The sequence below is a fragment of the Suricata suricatta genome, chromosome X, assembly GCF_006229205.1.
Source record: "Suricata suricatta isolate VVHF042 chromosome X, meerkat_22Aug2017_6uvM2_HiC, whole genome shotgun sequence".
NCBI lineage: Eukaryota > Metazoa > Chordata > Mammalia > Carnivora > Herpestidae > Suricata > Suricata suricatta.
The window spans coordinates 95,471,106-95,489,848 of record NC_043717.1 but is presented as its reverse complement, the minus strand read 5'-3'; the positions used below and the strand labels follow the sequence as shown (position 1 = coordinate 95,489,848).

The 18,743-nt window shown below is 37.3% G+C and overlaps 1 protein-coding gene across 2 annotated transcripts in view; it reads right to left on the bottom strand.

Annotated features, from left to right (window-relative positions):
• Window positions 1-320: 320 nt before the first annotated feature.
• The window catches only part of PHF6 (PHD finger protein 6), a 47,282-nt gene continuing 28,859 nt past the window's right edge, over window positions 321-18,743 (bottom strand). Inside the window, exons 6-11 of one of the 2 annotated variants that reach the window (XM_029930600.1) lie at window positions 15,901-16,070; window positions 15,581-15,724; window positions 14,085-14,189; window positions 11,445-11,578; window positions 3,785-3,914; window positions 321-3,459 (exon numbers count right to left, since the gene is read on the bottom strand). In XM_029930600.1, coding sequence (XP_029786460.1) covers window positions 3,785-3,914; window positions 11,445-11,578; window positions 14,085-14,189; window positions 15,581-15,724; window positions 15,901-16,070 — 683 coding nt within the window. In that variant the 3' untranslated portion in view covers window positions 321-3,459. The remainder of the gene's footprint in view (window positions 3,460-3,784; window positions 3,915-11,444; window positions 11,579-14,084; window positions 14,190-15,580; window positions 15,725-15,900; window positions 16,071-18,743) is intronic. The other variant, XM_029930601.1, reaches the window with a different exon arrangement.

Here is an 18,743-nt window from a genome sequence, read left to right as displayed (position 1 = left end):
TCACCTTTTAACTAGCTTCCAGAGGACCCAATTTACGCCCAAGGGACCTGAATCATGGAATAAGAAGAAGAACCAAGGTGTAATGCTGTTCTGATGTGCTTGAAAGATGGATGTTTCGCTCCATGATGAAACTTGTATGTTGTGAAATCCTGAACTGGACTCAAACACACTTTTTTGTTCTCTCTCATACTTGTTAATTAACAAGTCACTGAACAAACTAGGCATTTCATCTTGAAGGCAGACTACAGGGAACACCAACTTACTGCTGCTACAAATAGGCTTCATTACACCCTTTCACAAAAAAGACATACATACAAACATGAAAGTCATAACTCATTTATTGAATGAATAGTATATGCAAGAATACCAATAAAAGGAAACTAACACTACAAACTACAGTTTTGAAAATAAAGCCAATATAACAGGAACAAAATATACATAACATGAGAGGAATGTTTGATTTTGACCCATGATGCATTCCTTATCTCTACAATTAACCTAAATGTCTGTTAGAACAAAACAGTATACCTTGGTCTAACCTTTAGTGCTTTTCAAAAAAAGCAACAACATTCTAGAATGCTTTTCTTTTTCTTTGAGATATTTAAGATTCACACATTTGTTCAAGTACATAGATTCTGATTCAACAGTAGATCTACATATCTTGTTATTCTCTTAATATCTTGAGTCGCATGTACTCCTGAGCAAGTACTATCTGAAATTCTAAAATTGCTGATCTTTGAAATAAAATGTATTTCAGCTGTGGGTTTTACGAAATTGAGATGAAAGTAAAATTCACACCCCCCTCCCCCTCCCCCCAGGAACAAAGAGCTCTTATTAAAGTATAGAAACTCAAGTCTATCTTTCTACTCTAAAGAACGTTTCTTACTAACAGTTCTGGTAAGGCAATAAATGCTCCAGAATAATCTTCAATATACGCTTGCAAAGATTACACTGTTGAATATCAATAATGAAAACAAAACGAAACAAAGGGGGGAAGAAAAGGAAAGAAAAGACGCTTCAAAATTTCAAGCTAAAATATGCGTAAAAGACAGTCATGGCAGTATTTTTTGAAATGATGTACATGTTATATACTTATCAAATAATGTCATGCTTATTAAAACTACAGTTAAGGACTTAAGAGATGAACAGTAAATACACTGCTGAGGTCCATTTTTCTAAATATTCATACCACAATGTAATTACTACCCAGAAGATGATGATGCTACTTGGGAACATAAGTACTGTACAATTTTTACATTGTAAGGCACTTTTTACTCAGCATGTGACGAAGACATGGATGGAGAATCAAAGTATTGGAGGTTTACAACCAAACGTGATTTTTCATATGACTTCAATTTACATTTCAACTTTTAATGAAAGACTGTTTAGCCAATCACACCACAGTGAGAAAGATAGGTAGCCAGCCACTTATTCTAGCCAACCAAAAGGTAAAGTGCTATTCTGGTTGCTAGTGGCAGAGAAAGGGGTGAAGACACCCATACAAAGTTATATACTTCAGTACATAGCAAATCCCATCGACTGACAGCTAGAGTATTTGAAGTCCCTAACATGATCATTGACTGGCCATTCCTACCCCGCACCTTCCATTTGTCCTAAGAACATCATTACAGTAGTTGTCTAAAAATGAAGGTGCTCTATTGTTCCATGGGTAAGTCTATGGCACACCATGTAAAAATGATCAAGACACAGTGAATCAAAGATTTAAAATAACAGGTTTCAAGCTGTTTTAAGGAAATAAAGTACAGATCCTTTGGGAAAAGTCACAGAGCTTGGTAAACAAACATCTAGATCTGTCGTTGCACTTCAAGTCATGGTGAATTTTGAAAATCCATCACATACACACACAGTAAAAAAAATCCAATGGCATATTTAGAGCAAAAGGAGAAAAACATATAGGGCAACCCCACTAAAGCTAGTTTTCCTTCTAAAAATAATAAAAGATGGTTAAAAAGCAATCAGTGAGTCCCTTGACATAAGTGAATACACACTCGACAAATGTGACCATAAGGGACTAGCCGTTAAAAAAAAAACAAAATCAGTCATTAAGCACAGTGTAATTTTCCACCTGTTACATTTTCAAAATGCTTTTCTATAAGCTGCAGAATATCCTGATGCACAGTCAAGTTAACATGATATTTCTTATCTGCTAATTTGCTTTAATGTGGTAGGTTAACTATTAATTCAGAAATCAGAAGCCCTACCTTTGAATATTGAGGTGCTATGGTAGTATTAGGCAGACCACAACTAAAGGTTTTTGGTTTTGCCATGAAGAAATATACAAATGTGCTTCAGCAGGTTATGTGGAAGAAAATATCACTGGCTGAAATGCCAGTGTGAAAACCCTTTCTAAAGAGCTGGGTTCTTAGGCTTTGAAAAACAACTTCGATGATCGAGACAACAACGCCAAGCCCTACCAGAAGAAAAGTAGGGCACAAAAGCCTATTTAATAGATAAGCAAAGCAATGAATGAAAACATTAAAAATATTAAATAATTTTTTTAAAATAGTGGTCACAAAATTAAGAATAAATACTGTTTTATGCAGGCTGTTGTTTATTCCAACAGCATATGAGACCTCCTTACACACTTAGGGCCATATGAAGTGTCCCACACCACACGGCACTTGAGAGGGACCGGTTTCCGACATGGTGGCTGAAGTCCTTAGTGAGTGGTAACCCTTTAAATCTTAAAGAGGTTCAATTTGCTGTTGCCAAATGTTAGTTTCAACGTGAAAGGATCCAATAATTTTGCTAGAAGTTCTTTGTATGACATGACAAGAGAAGAGGTTTACTGTCAAGAGAATTTTGGCAGGAGCGCACTGGAGCTCATTATCGCCAGTTGCCCAAGTGCATGCTGGTCAGTGAGAACAACGTTAACAGGAACGTAATAAAAAGCTTTAGCACACTTCTTGGAAGAGATTTTTAGCATGTGCTGTCAAAGCCAAGAGAAAAAGAAGGTTCTCTTCATTTCTAGTCTCCATTACTTGAGTGTGGAAAAAAAAAAAAAGGACGACTTCCCATTTGTCGCCACCAGAGGCGTGTTTGCACTGCAAAGTGAAATTCGCTTATGCTCTCCCTTGAGTATGAATCCACTAATCAAACTTAGACACGCTTAACAGTAGAACTTTGTTCAGTCCAGAAATATAGCTTACTTCATTTCAATGTCTGCTTTATCTGTTGACACTATACACAGGGTTAATAGTGTTTCAATTGCTTCCCAGAAACTGCAAACTACGGCTACGTAATAGCAACATGTCAAATTCTGCCATCTAGTGAAGGCTCATAAAACAAACAAGACGTTTTTAGGCGGTTCAATGAAGGATCTAAGAGTTGGGCAGTAAAAAGTTACAAACCCTTTTTGATTTTAGAAAACAGTGAAAAAAGCATAGTAGTTATGGATGTCTTATTCAATTCCCAGTTTTCTAACTCTGTCCCATGAACCTGTTCAAAAGATGATAAAAAATTGTAAAATATGATGCTTGAGGGGAACACAATAAATATAATGTTATTGAGGACCGAGAACATCTTATCGGCTTGACATTACAACTATATTTATGGATAAAGTGGAGAGCTTGGTTTTACTGGTACAAAATCAGCTAGCTAAAAAGAACTATGCAAGCCTACACAATCCTTTAGCATTCTAGGAACATGCTTAACTAAACATAATAGCATTAAAAAATCATCCTGCATATACCATTACTCCAACGTGTATTTATCAGTGATTACTGTATCCTGACAACAGATCCGAGAGAAGTAACATTCATACCTAGTTTCCATTAAGTTGCTGCTGAGTTAGTTGCTGCTGGTCAATTTCTACTTTTCCCCGGCTTTTACTCTCTCGTTCCTCATCTTCTTCATCTCTCTCGTCATTTCCGCTATGATTTTTACAATATAGTCTACAATGATGAAAGACACAAATCTCAAAATGTTTTGTCAATGTTGATGAGGGTATATTTACATTATTAGTAGATGAGGTTGGTGCCCTAAATTTAAAATAAGGGTTTCCTCATCCATGCTTTTTAAACACTCTACAATCAGTTACAGGTCCATTTCGATCTCAAATATGGGAAAGCACTCTATTAATGAGATTATGGAAGTTCATCTGAAATAAAACCTCCGGTTTAAGGTAAATGTTGTCACACGTGCCCAAAGATGACGCAAGTCTTCATTCTGCCCACTGAGATGAAAAATAAAGCTTCCAGCCAAGTTGAAAATAAAAACTTGTAGGTATACAGATGAAATAATCCAATTCGAGGTTTCAGATACATAAAAAAGCACATTTTAGGAAACAATATAAACTCTACATAAACTATTGCTTTTTGCTCTTATTTCATGAAACATTTTTATTCAAATTCCTTAAAATGTCTGTCTTTTCAGCATTAGTGTCCTGGCCTTCATTAGAACACCTTCATGAGCCATCTTAACAGTTTTCCAGGCCCCACATTTGGCTAGGTCTCTCCTGATCTAGACTACTGGCTCTTCCAACTTCTTTCCTACAACACTGACTTTTTAGAAAAAGTTATACCAGCTACCTTTCCAAATGCACCATTCTGGATTTTTCTAACTGTGGTACTGTTTCATTTGGTTCTCTCTTATCCCAGGTTCCTATAAGACTGATAATAAAGTCCAAGGGCTTGGTTAACTCGAGGTTCAACTTTTCCTTGTTAGTCCAGGATATTTGATAGGTGACCCTGTGTACTTCAAGGGGCATGTTAATTTCAGGAAGCCCCACTATTAGTGATGTTTTTCGATCACTTGGTTTAAGTGGTGGTGATGGCCACATTTCTCTATTTGTACCTGTGGAGTGATACTTTGACATTAGGCTGCTCTGACCACCTTTTATGTGGGTAATATATACCGTATAATTGACATTCATTGTTTTTAACACATAGCAATGTGAGTTACTTAGGACAAGGGTTTAGGGAGGCCAACTAACATATAAGTACGAATCTGTGTTTTATAGGTAATCACCCCACCATCATCAGTGGGTAAGTTGATCTGAGCTCAGTTTTAGGTCAATTATGTACAAGATGGAATAATGCTTTAAAAATGTTCAGTGAGGGCCCTCTTGTGGTCAGCAATAGATAAAAGACATTCATATAGGAATCCTGACACAAAGGATCTAAAACTCAGTTTAACATGAGGAGTTTCTAAAATAAAAAAACAAAAAACAAAAACAAAAACAAAAACCATGAGGAGTTTCTAACATGTGAATAGAATAAAAGGTGAGGGGAAGGGTGGGGAACAACAATAGCAACTGACTTCCAACCTAGTTTTGCTTATTTTTTTATTCTTAAAATATTTTCAGTTACTTCCAAAGAACTATGGAGAATTTGTACTCTTTAAATTATGCATATTGGGAATCACTTAAAAACAAAACAAAAACATGAGTTCAAATATCAAGAATGAATTCCTACATGGTGCACCTATGGAGTATCTTCCCCCAAAATATAACCTGAATCTAATTAAGCCTTTAAGTCAACTTATAAATTATGGGAAATATGGAGGGGTAGAGAAATAAAGTAAATGGCACCATGAAAAAGCAAATAGCCAAATTCACAAGACTTATCACGGTTCCTTAACAGGTGAGGGGAGGGGCACGGTTGAGGGGAGATTGCTCTGTTATCAAGAGAGACTTACGAGCCATACCCATTAAATGAATGTAGGGTCCTTGTATGTGTTGAGATTTGAACAAAGCAAGCCTAAAAAGACATTTCCAAAACAACTGGGGAAATGCGAACGTGGACTTGGTAGGAGAGTATACTAAGAACCTACTGTTGATTTTACAAAGTGTGAGAATGGCATAATGATACTAAAGTATGTAGGGATCAAATGACAAAAGAGGTGTGGGGTTCTGCTTTAACGTACATCAGAAAGAAAAACAACTGATGAAAACAAGTATGGCAAGAACTTGGTAGCTACTGAGATGGGAGCTAGTTACCATAGTTTTGTATACTTCTGAAATTTTTCATCAGTTTTTTTTTTTCATAAGGGTTTTTGTTTTCCTAAAAGGATGAACCCTTTCTTGCTAAAACAGATTTTAATCTTCTTATGGGATTATTTTTCACTCCCATAGACCCATTATATGTCCTTCTCCAATCTAGACAGAAGGACCGCAGGTGTCAACCAAAGAAGATCTCTACTGTCACAGAATTTACTTTTTTATGGTGGGTGACTGACTTTTTAGAAACATACATATTTTAAAGTTTAGTAATACAATAAAGACAAAAAAACAGGTTAACCAGAATCACTATGTAATCCTCTCTCGCCTTCTTAATGAATACATTTCATTTAATGAATGGATTACTATAAGGACCCAAGAGTATATTCAGGATCCAGAAAGAGCCAGTAAAGAAGGAAAGCACATACAGGAGAGGGAAACCCCTCATTCAGAAGTATTCCTCCCTGCATTGCCTCCAATTTGTTCATTCTTCTATCCCCAAACTACTTGCATATGGACTCTCATTTGAACTGAATAGTCTCTACAAAAAAATCTGGAATCCACACCATAAGCAGCTTTTAGAACAAATTTCAATGTGAAAAATATAAAGAGTAATTCAAATCATCGTGGATTCCAATATAAATATTTTCATTTAGAGATGGTCACTGGCAACATGGTTTTCTAACAGCTAAAGAGTAAAAACCATCTGAATGTCTAGAAAAGGAACTGATTATGCAACCATTAAAATGGTGATGTAGGACTGTTTGTCACAGAAAAATACCTCAGATATAGTAAGCGGAAAACAGATTCTAAGAGTATACATAAGAAAAGCTTTTTATAAACACACGCATACACACAATCACATAAATGTTGACAAAATATTCCAAAAGATTTAAAATTCTCTCTGCTGGTAGAATAAAAGTTCACATTAAGCTTTTTTCCCCTTATTTTCCACGTTTTCCCCAAAGTGAAAATGGGTAACTATTACAGTATGTAAATAGAAAATTTAAATACAAAAATTCTTCACACATCTGATTCTAGATGTTTAACATGGGCCTGTTACTTTTACATATTAATGCTACTTTTGAATAATATATTGCTCACAAATATAGTCAATCACTCAACTGAATAAATATAAAATTGTGTCTCTTCCATTTCCATGCAATGGATGAGGTAACAGCTGTTCAGCTGAATACGCCCCTCAAAAATTTATGTATACAGACACATATCTCCACGCACATGTGCATACATGTAGTTTTTAGGTGCTAAGAGATCATGCGACTTGGGTTTTCACCTGACTCGATCATAGAATACTGTTCCATGACTCTCCACATGGAGCCATTGCATTCTTTAATTGCTGCACAGTATTCCGCTAAACACATGTAGTAAAATTTAAGTCTCCTGATAGGCATTCTGGTTTTTGTGGGGTGGATGTTTGCTAGTATGAGTGAAAGGCTCACCTTCGGTTGACTCTAGCTATTTCCCTGGCTACATAAAACACTTGGCGTGGCGTGTCTGCTTCTTCACCCAGCTGCTAGCCCCTGGTTGGGAGAATGCAGCGGGACCGGGAGAATTAGACTCTGTTCTTGTGTGGCGTAAACCTGAACATGACCTATGCCTACAGAACTATAGTGGGACAGGTGCTGGCTCCAATGGGGTATGAGGCTCTTACGCTCAGGCGGATCCCCCGCGGACCTACCCAAGGGTGGACCCAATCTCACCGGAGCTGAGCGGTACTGTTGGGCTGACTGCTGTAGGGACTGTCTCTGAAGCCTCGGACGCTGGCCTGCTGACAAGCTGCAGCCCCTGCCGCCACCCCTGAGCACACTGATGCCGTCCGTGGTAATCACACCAATCCGGAGGACAGGGGAGTAAAACGCCTTAGTGGCCACGGCAGCCATCATTAACAACAGTACAATGAAACTTCTTGCATGTACACTTTTGTACTGTTTTCTGCTCACTTCCCTGGCAGACATCCCTACAAACCGGACTAGTGGCAAAATATACACACTATTTTGGTAAAGGTTTTGGTTTCCAATGCTGTATTGCTCTCTCAAATTGTACCAATCTATATTCTAACTCAATATCAAACATGAATGCCCAGGTCTCCAGAACCTAGCTGCCATGTGAATACTACTAATCTGTGCCCATCAGATAGGCAAAAACTGGTAAGATCTTGCTTTAATGTATATTTCTTTCATTATAAATAAGGGGGAATAGCTTTTTACAGGCTTATAATCCACAGCCAGTCCTTCTATAAATTGCCTTTTCATGTCCTTTGCCCATTTTTTTTAAACCTGGGCTGTTTTTTCTCCTTAGTCTAATTTTAATACAGTCAAAAATTCTGAGTTTCCTAGCATGCTTAGAAAGGTCATCTGTACTCAACAGATTCCAGAAAATTCCTCCTACATTTTCTACTCAGTTCTACATATGATTAGGTATTTAACCCATTTTATATTCTGGGGTGTGGTCTGAGGGAAGAATCCAATTTGTTTTCTAAATGGAGAGCGAGCTGTACAAACTGTATAGATGTCAGGTATTGAATAATCCATCCTGTCTCCACAGATCTAGTACGGCTGAAATGACCCAACAGACACATGGATTTCCTGGGGCCGTTGTTACTGTGCCAGTATCAGCTTTAATTACTATGTTACTGGTTTTGAGATCTAATAGGGGATTTCTCCTCTTGATCTCATTTAAATGTTTTCTTAGCTGCTGTGATAAAGACTTGGTGACTACCCCAGGACTGATTTTGTCCCCTTCCCTTCGCAGCACTGAACCAGATTTGGGTAGATGTGCCCGCCAGGGGTGCATTCCCTCGCCTCCTTGGGATAGGTGAGTTAATTCTGGCTAATGAGGTACTGAGCAGAAGTGCCTGTGGAACTCAGCTGGAGAACAGCCGCTTCCCCCATCCACTTTCCTTTGCTCCCACTTCCTCCTACTGCCTATGGAAGGGACGCCTGAAGGGCAAGAGAGCAGAAAGATGGTAACCTGGGTCCCCGATGACACGGAGAACAGTCTACCACATGCAGACTGCTCTCCTTGGGACATCTTTGCGGGGAAAGCCAAATTTCTATCTTGTTTAAGCTTTCAGTTTTTCTGTATAAGGTAACTTAATCATTACCAATTGAAAACTAAGACCCCATTTACTCTTCTGGGTAAAAGTCAAAATTTTGTATTTCACAACAATTGTACTTATCGTATAGATTAATTTGAGGAGAGCAGGTATCTTTTAAGGTTGAGTCTTTTCGTCAAGGAACATAATATATTTTACTATTCATTTGGGTCCTGTGTAAAAACACTTAAAAAAAAATTCACCTTTCATGTGAGCAGGTGCAGGGAAAGGGATGGAGGGTGACACTTTTCCTTTATGATTTCTTTTTTTTTTAATTTTTTAAAATGTTTTATTTATTTTTGATACAGAGAGAGACAGAGCATGAGAAGGGGAGGAACAGAGAGAGAAGGAGACACAGAACCGGAAGCAGGCTCCAGGCTCTGAGCAAGCTGTCAGCACAGCGCCTGACGCGGGGCTCGAACCCACAAACGTGAGATCTGATCTGAGCTGAAGTCGGAGGCTTAACCGACTGAGCCACTCAGGCGCCCCTCCTTTATGATTTCTAACTAATTATTACTGGGATTGTTTATAAAAATTCATCTAATATTCAGCGATCTTCCTGAGCTCTTATTAATTTTAATAAATTGAGCTGATTCCTTGGGGTTTTCTTGGTAGACAATGACATCAATAACAAATATTGATGATTCTATTTTGCTCCTTCACAATATTTATTATACAGTCTTCTTTTTCTTGTTGCACTGGCTTAACCCTGCAGAAGAGTGCTGAAAAGTAACATTGGTAGTTAGCACCCGTGTCTTGTTCCTGGATCTAAACGAAAGTGTACTGGTAGAATGGTTCTCAAATACGGATGAACGTGAGAACCACCTGGGGTGTCACCAGGGAACATGGCGTGGGCTTCTACCTAGTGAACTGAAAATCTCGGGTGGTGGGGCCAGGCATGAACATTTTTAAAGTGGGCCTTATCCATTCTCAGGTGGATCTGAGGCTCAGCCCTGACTAATAACCACTGTCCCTTTACTTTATTAAAGCTCCTTGCTGTTGTTTTCTCATAAATTCTTTGTTAGGACTCCTCGCTGCCCAAGGGCACTCTTGGCTCCTTACTTGAAAATTCAGAAGTGTATGTTGAATGCCATCTAATGCCTTTTCACCATCCACCAGGAAGGCGAAAGGATCTTTCTTCCTTTATTAGTTCTAATGGTTCACATTAATATATTTCCTAATTTTAAACAGTGTTTACATTGTGAGACTACAGCTCTGGATTTGACTTTCTAACATTTTATTTAGGAATTTGGTATATTATTATAAAAGCAAGATTTGGTTTGTAGCTTTTTGTTTTACATGCTATCATTGTTCGGTTTGGTGTCACAGTTAATGTAAGTTTCATAGAATGAATGAAGTTTACCATCTTTTGCCATGTGCTGGACCTCTTTAAATATTAGAATTCCTATTCCTTAAAGGCTTGACAGAATGCACTTGAAAAACATCTCCTGTCTTCCTTATTAAACTAAGTTTGGCAAGTTTTATAATAGAGCATCAGCACCTCTTCTGATCACCCAAATATGTGGTGACTGCTTATGTAAATTGCTTTGTACACAAAATAGTAGAGTGTTTAGTCATTAGCTTATTGCATCCTGGGAATAAAAGGAAGTGCTTTACAACTCGCAAAGGCAAGTCAAAAATCCACAGATCTCTACCAACTTATTCTCCATTCAGTTGATCGAATGGAACCATTACAGATGTACATGGACATGGAAGACCCATAAAGCAGAGGATAGAAATCCCAAATCTCCAAACCTTTATGCTTTCATCATTCCCTGAGCAGCCTCCTGACTCATCTTCCCATTTGCACCTCAGCTCCGGTTCCATCTCAGGGTCTTGCACACGCTGTTCCTTCAGGCTAGAACACTGTCCCACCACCCACACTGATATGCCCTTCATGTCTTCGCTCAAGCTCCATTTCTTTATCCACCCCCCCATGGACTAAGTCAGCTCCCCCTCATTACGTGATCTTGTGGTGCTTTGTAATGTAGCCTTTCTAGCACTTAATGTAGTTTGCAATTATACATTTATTTATGTGGCCATTTGGTTAATCTGTCTCTCCCACTAGACTGGAAGCTTCGCGAGGACATAGTCTGTATGAGTATTGATCACCACTGTATGCCCAGCTCCTAGCACAATACCTGGCACTGAGTAAGCATAATACACACTGGCTGAATGAATGCTAACCCAGGGATGTATAATCAGAGGAAAATGCCAATCATAGTACTTGTTTCTTTATACAGAATCTGAAGTATTCTACACTTGGCTAAATACCATCTAGGAATAGTGACTGAGTGAACTAATGTCATCTATTTAAGGGTAGTTACTTACTGACAAGTCAAAGAAAATGGACAATTGTTGTTCTCTTACTTGTAAATTCCTCGTGACATATTTTCAATGTATTTGGCTTTGTCTTGTACTCCACAGTGGTAATGGTAAGTCTTAACACAGGCTTTTATTTCACATCCAATAGTAGCACCGGGCTGACTGCAAAGTGTACATTTCTGTTTAAGGGAAGAGAAAGAATAATCATAAGCAGTATTTCAAACTTTTTGCAACCTTATCTATTCTATTTTAGCCATATTTCAGTCAACATTCCACTTTACAGAGAAAACAGCCAGTTTTCTATGGAAAAAGAATACACCGAACTTACTGTTTAGCATACTGATGCAATTTAAACCACTTTCTGATATTAAGTCACTCCCTGATGTTTCCATTGTTTACTTATACTAACCTTCCAAGATCTGACATCTAAACATTAACGAGATATTCCTGAATTCTGCCAAACACATAAATTGATATTCTAGATCTTAGTGGTTGGCTTCTCCTCCTCCGCAAGGCTAGGTCCTTTGCGATTACGACTAAAGAATGAGAAGACAGGAGAGCCAGTCCCCATGGAGGGACTGCTACCAAGTAGGTAAAAGGGCGGAGGGAGTCTAATGGGGCTGAAATCTTTTCAAGACATCACAAGTTGGCCTAGATCTGCCTTGTCTCAAGAATGTTCTGAGACTAAAAGGGTGGTTGTTGACAAAAGAGTGTCATAGTCAAGTAAGTTGGAGGAATGCAACAGCTTGCTGGATTGCAGAACTTCTCACAGCCTTTCTGCAAGAAGGAGGGTATAGGAAGTTGTTCCCAAATTACTGAACTCCAGGTGCCCCTTTATTTTTAGAAGGGTCGGGGAGAATCTCAATGGACTAATTTCCTTTGGGGCACACTTGGGAAAATGCTAGGTTAGTGTGCACATGAACATTCCACTGTGCAGAGGTAAATAAGTTGACCGGGAGAATGCAACCGTTATCCTGGTCACCTACTTATAGCCGTACGTACACCGCCACTGCCTGGTGTGAAACAGTGAAGAGATTTTTCCCCTTACATGTTTTTGTAGTACTATACATTCTGATTTCGAGTTTCGGTTTTAAAAGAGTAATCAAAGTATCAATAGACTGAGCTGGATTTAGATGGACTAGCTCATATCAACAATCTTCACACCTTCAAAGCTGCAGTTGCACAAAGGGTCATTTCTAATGGATTCCGATAAAGCTCGGCAAAGCCTGGAACCACTGGATGAAAGGCTGAAGGGGGCCACGCAAGGGAGGGGCAGGGGACACGCTCGCCACCTGAATCCAAGGACCAGACATTATGACCAGTCTGATGTGATAAAACGAGGATAATACAGTCCCACCTGTGAAGCATTCTTACCCCCCAAAATCTTGACACTGAATCTAATCAAATCTTTACATCTCACTTCCACTTTAAATTTAGACAATCTGGCGGATAGAGGGACAAGTTAAATGGCATCACTAATAAGCAAAGAAACAAATAAAATATACAGGTGTTCTACAGGACAGTTAATCCATTTTCTTCAACAGGCCAATGGCATGTAACAAAATAGAAATAGAAACAACAAAGACAAGGGGCAGGGAAATGCCCTAGATTATGTAAAGGATACGTAACAACAAATGCAAAGTGTGATCCTCCTTTGGATTCTGAGTCACACAAATCAACGTTAAAAAAATAGTTTTTGAGACAAGTGGGGAAATACAAATACGAACTGGGTATTAAATGACACCAAAGACTCACTGCTAATTTATAAGGTGCAATGACATTGTGGTTAGGTAAGAGAATGTCCGACTGTTAAGAGATACATCCTGAACTATGTAGAGGTGAAATAATATGAAGTCTCATCTCTGCTTTAAAATACTTCAAGCAACAAGAATAAAAGGCACAGATGAAACGAATGCAAATTCTTGATAACTGATGAGTCAAGGTGATGGACAGACGTGTGTTACTAGTCTTTCTAATTTTGATAGGTTTGAAAATTTTGAAAATCAAAAAATGTTTTAAATTAAAGTCATCTCTAGAGACAGTTGCTGTCTTAAAGAAAAAATTTTGCATTTCATTGACATTTTGTAATATTCATCAACTGTAAAGGAGTAAGTGATCGATAAAGATGCCAATATTTCTTAAAGCTATTTATTAGTAATTCAGTATGTTTAAGAACAGGAGACTTAGGAACATTTTATAAAGAAAACTTTAAAGCTATGATAAACATTTTAAGAAACATAACTGTTTATGTGAACTTTAAACAGAAGGCTCTGAAAAAAATCTTTTCCTTTTATTAAAAAAAAAATAACAACATGGGGAAGTTCCCAATGCTCTATTAGGGCTATGGAACTGTTCTTTAAACAAACTTAAACAATGTAACATTTTAAACTTAATTAGGTGTGTTACATTCACATCTGCATTTATTTTATTAAAAGACCCTCAGATACCTTGAAAATATAAATCTCAGTGTAATTCTCTAACGTAATGAAGTTACATAGAAAGAGGAATAAGTTTCATTAGCATCAGCATCCTTTATTATATTACAAATAAGTCAAATAGATACTTGCTTTAACATATGAACTACTGTATATTAAATTTTGTGATGACTGGATAAATTTGAGATGTGTTCTAAGTTTAAAGGAGAAAGTCAGAAGAGTAACATTGCATAAACATAAAACCACAGACCATTCTTTTTCCTCGCTTAATCTCCTGAAGTACAGTTTTAATATCAAAATCTCCAAATTCTGCTCTTGATGTTGTTGTGAGCTGGACTGTGCCAGAAGAAAATAACTAGAAAAGAAAAATGCAGGAACATTGAACATTCAGAATCCTTGTGAGAAAAAAATGAAACATAGTAACAAATGTGTTATGTTACTTCAATATCCTGAAAAAGAAGACGTTTCCTTAATAATCAAGTACCAACTCAAATATTTGTAATACATTCATGTTTGATTAAAATATAACCCAAAATAAGGACAATGAAATAAAACTAATGCTGCTAGTGTGAAGCCAAGATTAAATATTTCATTCAACAATGCAGATTTCAACAATGTTACCCTGTCATCTCAATGGTTTTACATTTCCATAAAGTTTTCTGGTTTTGTTTTTTTTAAGTAGGCTTCAGGCCCAGCATGAAGCCCAATGGAGGGCTTGAGCTCACAACCCTGAGATCAAGACCCGAGCTGAGATCAAGAGTTGGATGCTTAACCAACTGAGCCACCCAGTGCCCCCTCATTTCCCACAAAGTTTTAAAAAATACTTTAAACTGGCAAATTTCAACCACATATGCAGATCGAAAATACCTGGGGAAATGTTAACTAGACATGTCGGGGGTATATTCCAGGGCTGCATATTTTGGAAAAAGCTCCCAAGGTAAATCTGATACACATCTCTAGTCAAGAACCTCTGATATAGATAATCTAATTTTTAAATGTTTATTTTAATTCTTTGTTTTGAGAAGGAGAGAGAGAGAGCACGCGCGCGCAAGCAAGCGTATGCAAGCAAGCAGGGGAAGGGCACAGAGAGAGGGAGAGAAAGAATCCCAAGCAGGCTCCACACCGTCAGCGCAGAGCTCAACATGGGGCCTGAGCTCACGAACCTCAAGATCATGACCTGAGCTGAAATCAAGAGTCAGACACCTAACCAACTGAGCCACCCAGGCGTTCCAATAATATAATTTTTAAAACCTAATCATAAATGGGATGAATAATTCAATACAACCAAACTAAAGAATGTTTGTGTATACTATATGTCAGACCTGGATCTAAGGATGCAAAGATACAGTTCTTCTCTTCAAAGAATTAAGAGCCTATTAAGGGAGAGAGGCTCCCAAACGAGGAACCGCAACGCAGCGTGGGAAGGACAGATGTGCACGAGGGTGCGGTGGGCGCGCAGCACCTCTTTCACGACAGGTTTATAAAGCTGGAATTTGTACGGCTGTGAAATAGTTAACAATCAATTATCTAGAATACGGTAACTATAATTAGGAGTACTTTAAATCTTAGTAAATCATAAAAGTTATATTTTTAAAGCCCTAAAGTTAATGAAGATTTGGGACTACAGGATATACTATTCAAAATTCAAAACCACTAAAGGAGAGAAAAGTGCCATATTTGGTTACTAGCTAAACGCCTTTCAAAAAACACTTGGGTTTAAAAGAACATAAAAAGAACCATGCTTACCATGCACTTATAATGTGCAGCTGCCTTCTTGGCATTAAATATATGCAGTTTTCCTCTGGCTTCATTTTCTTCCTCCCCTACATGACAAAATCCACATTTAGGCCTGGTGTCACTAGGGCTGCTTCTATGTGGAGACCTATCTCTCTGCAAATGTAAAAGGGAAAAAAACAACACTTAAAAAAGAAGATCCATCAAAATACGCTATCAGTACCCTCAAGCTTAGTTAACATTTCAAATGATGAGCTTTTACCTATAAACACAGTTTAAATGAAATATTCATGGTGCAACAAAAAGTAAAAATCGCACATTTTCCTACTTACGTAGGAACTACTCTCCATTTCATCTGTTCCATGGGAGGATGTAGACCTGGTATCTTCCGACAGCCCTTTAAAATTGGTTTTTCGTGGCCTTCCTTTGCGACTTTTCTTTTTACTTTTAGGTGATGAGGGCTCCAGTTCATGTTCATTAAAACTTTCTTCTAAATCAGCTGCTTAAAAATGAACAAAAGCTTTACATGGGCCAATGTTAAAATGGACATTAGTTCATGGGTCCTTAGAATACACATTTCTCCTTAGAATGAAATCCCCTCCAGAAATGAGGAGACGTGGTATGTGGAATGCTCAATATATATAGGAACCTTAATGTTTCATATAAATGCAACCAAAATCAAACACACAAAAAACAGTTTTAGGGGCACCTGGGTGGCTCAGCCGGTTAAGTGTCCGACTCTTGGTTTCAGCTTACATCATGATCTCACAGTTCATGAGTTCAAGCCCCACCTCAGGCTTCACACTGACAGCGCAAAACCTGCTTGGGATTCTCTGTCTCCTTTTCTCTCTGCCCCTCCCCTGCTTGCTCTTTCTTTCTTTCTTTCTGTCAAAAAATAAATAATCTTTAAAAAAACAGAAGACTTAAAAATAGTTTTATTTTGTGATCTTGACTGTGCATAGAAGCCAGTCAAAATTTTCAAACTCTAATAAGTCAATTTTAGTTCTTGTATTATTGTCTTTACCGTAGGTTTCAAAGAGTTTTACCAAACACTGTTGGTGAAATCAGAACACTTACCAAGAAAATAATCTATAACTTGGAAATCCAAACAAAAATAAAGTAGGTGGATCTGTGATGCCCAATACAGCAGCCACAAGCAACAAACAGGTGGCTTTTACAATTTTAGTCGCTTATAATGAAATACAATTAAACCTTCAGTTTCTCATTCACAACGAGCACATTTCTAGTGCTTATTAGCCGCAGGTGGCGAACTGCATCTATACTGGACATGACAGATATAGAACATTTCCAGTGTCACAAAACAGTTTCACCGGGCAGCACTCTCCTAGGATGGCCCTTTAAACTACCACGAAAATCAAATGATCATATTCCACAAGGAAGTCGTCTATAAATGAACAACGGATCAAGTACTTAAACAAATATTACGTATGCAGGGAATTTCTAACATAAATGGCAAAAAAGCTACGTTGCAAGTGAGTTGTATACTTAAATGGATTAAATAAAATTTATGTGGAAATTTTATAACTGCATTTCCCAGCAATTTGAAAAGAATTTCCATGATAAATGAAAGGGTATTTCATTCCGTTTTTCACTACAAACATTTTCTTTATTGAGGGCCTACCGTACATAAGACAAAGTTTTTAGTGTAAAAACCAAATGTTCACTTCTCTTACGGTCAAACTAAAGATAGTTTTAGGCACAGTTCTAATGCCTTGTTTTTTCTTTTAACCTTAAATTTTCAATTTCAGGGACTAATTTCTCAAGGAGAAAGCATATCAACTTCTATTTGTAGATGTTATTACATTTCCCAATAAATATTAAAAATTTCCTACTTAGAAATAAAAGAATTATCATTATGACAAGAAAAAGGTAATTCAATTAGTATACTGGAATGTATAAACTCAAGGGACTGAAGGCATTAGACTGCAAAAAAGTTCATAAAAATTTATATCAATGCAGTTTCACAGAACTACAGTAGGATTTGAGGGAGGAAAAAAGGGGAAAAGGTAAAAGAACAAGGTAAATTCATGTCAACAACTCCCTGTGAAGACCAAGGAGCCAGATATCTTCTGATTTTAACATTATAGCAAATTTTATAACAAAACACATCGCCTACTTTAAACACTGAAACTGACAATTAAAAAAAAATTTTTTTAATGCTTTTTATTTATTTTTGAGAGACAGAGAGAGACAGTGTGAGCAGGGGAGGGTCAGAGAGAGAGGGAGACAGAATCTGAAGCAGGCTCCAGGCTCTGAGCTGCCAGCACAGACCCCGACGCGGGGCTCGAACCCACGAACCGTGAGATCATGGCCTGAGCCGAAGCCGGACGCTTAACCGACTGAGCCACCCAGGCGCCCCTGAAACTGACAATTTTTAAGGCACAGAATTTCATTAAAGCTGTTAGAATCACTTGCACTGCACTTGCCCCAAATTAAAAATTCTTCAAAATGAAAAATCACAAGCAAATCTGTCCATCATTCTGATACATGTTACACAATACATGATATACAGAATATTGTTACTTACAATAAAAACAAATAATCATTAACACTATAAGACTACATTATGAAACACTTTTTTTGTCCTAAATATAGAACCACTTGGTATAAAATTTTACGGGACTTTCACAGCAAAATAGTAAAAATCATAAGACTGACAATTTTAACTATACTAAAATTTCACACTTATATAGCAAAAAAGTGATAAAATTAAAAGGGAAACAATAAATTAAAAAAAAATCTGCTGTAATTGTGAAAAAGGATTAGTATCCTTATGATATAAACTCATAAGAGATTAAGACCCCAATTGAAAAATGGACCAAGCATATGATTAAAAAATTCACAGAATAGAAGTAGTTAAACATACTGATAGAAAATATGACTTTTCTAGAATCAAAGTGTAAATTAAGTGATATATCATTTTCACCTATCAAAATAGACTTTAGTTATAAAAAGCTACAATAACTAAACACAAAATGTGTTAGAAATGAAAACCTAAAAGAAGCCTCACAAAACTATTGAGCTACAGCATACTTCTGGATGAAAAAGATCAAGTTTTGAATGTCCAGTCTCACTAACCTAATATAATGCAACTCTAATAAAATGGTTGATTCCACAGTTCTCTGGAAAAGTAAATTTATGATATACAAAAAAA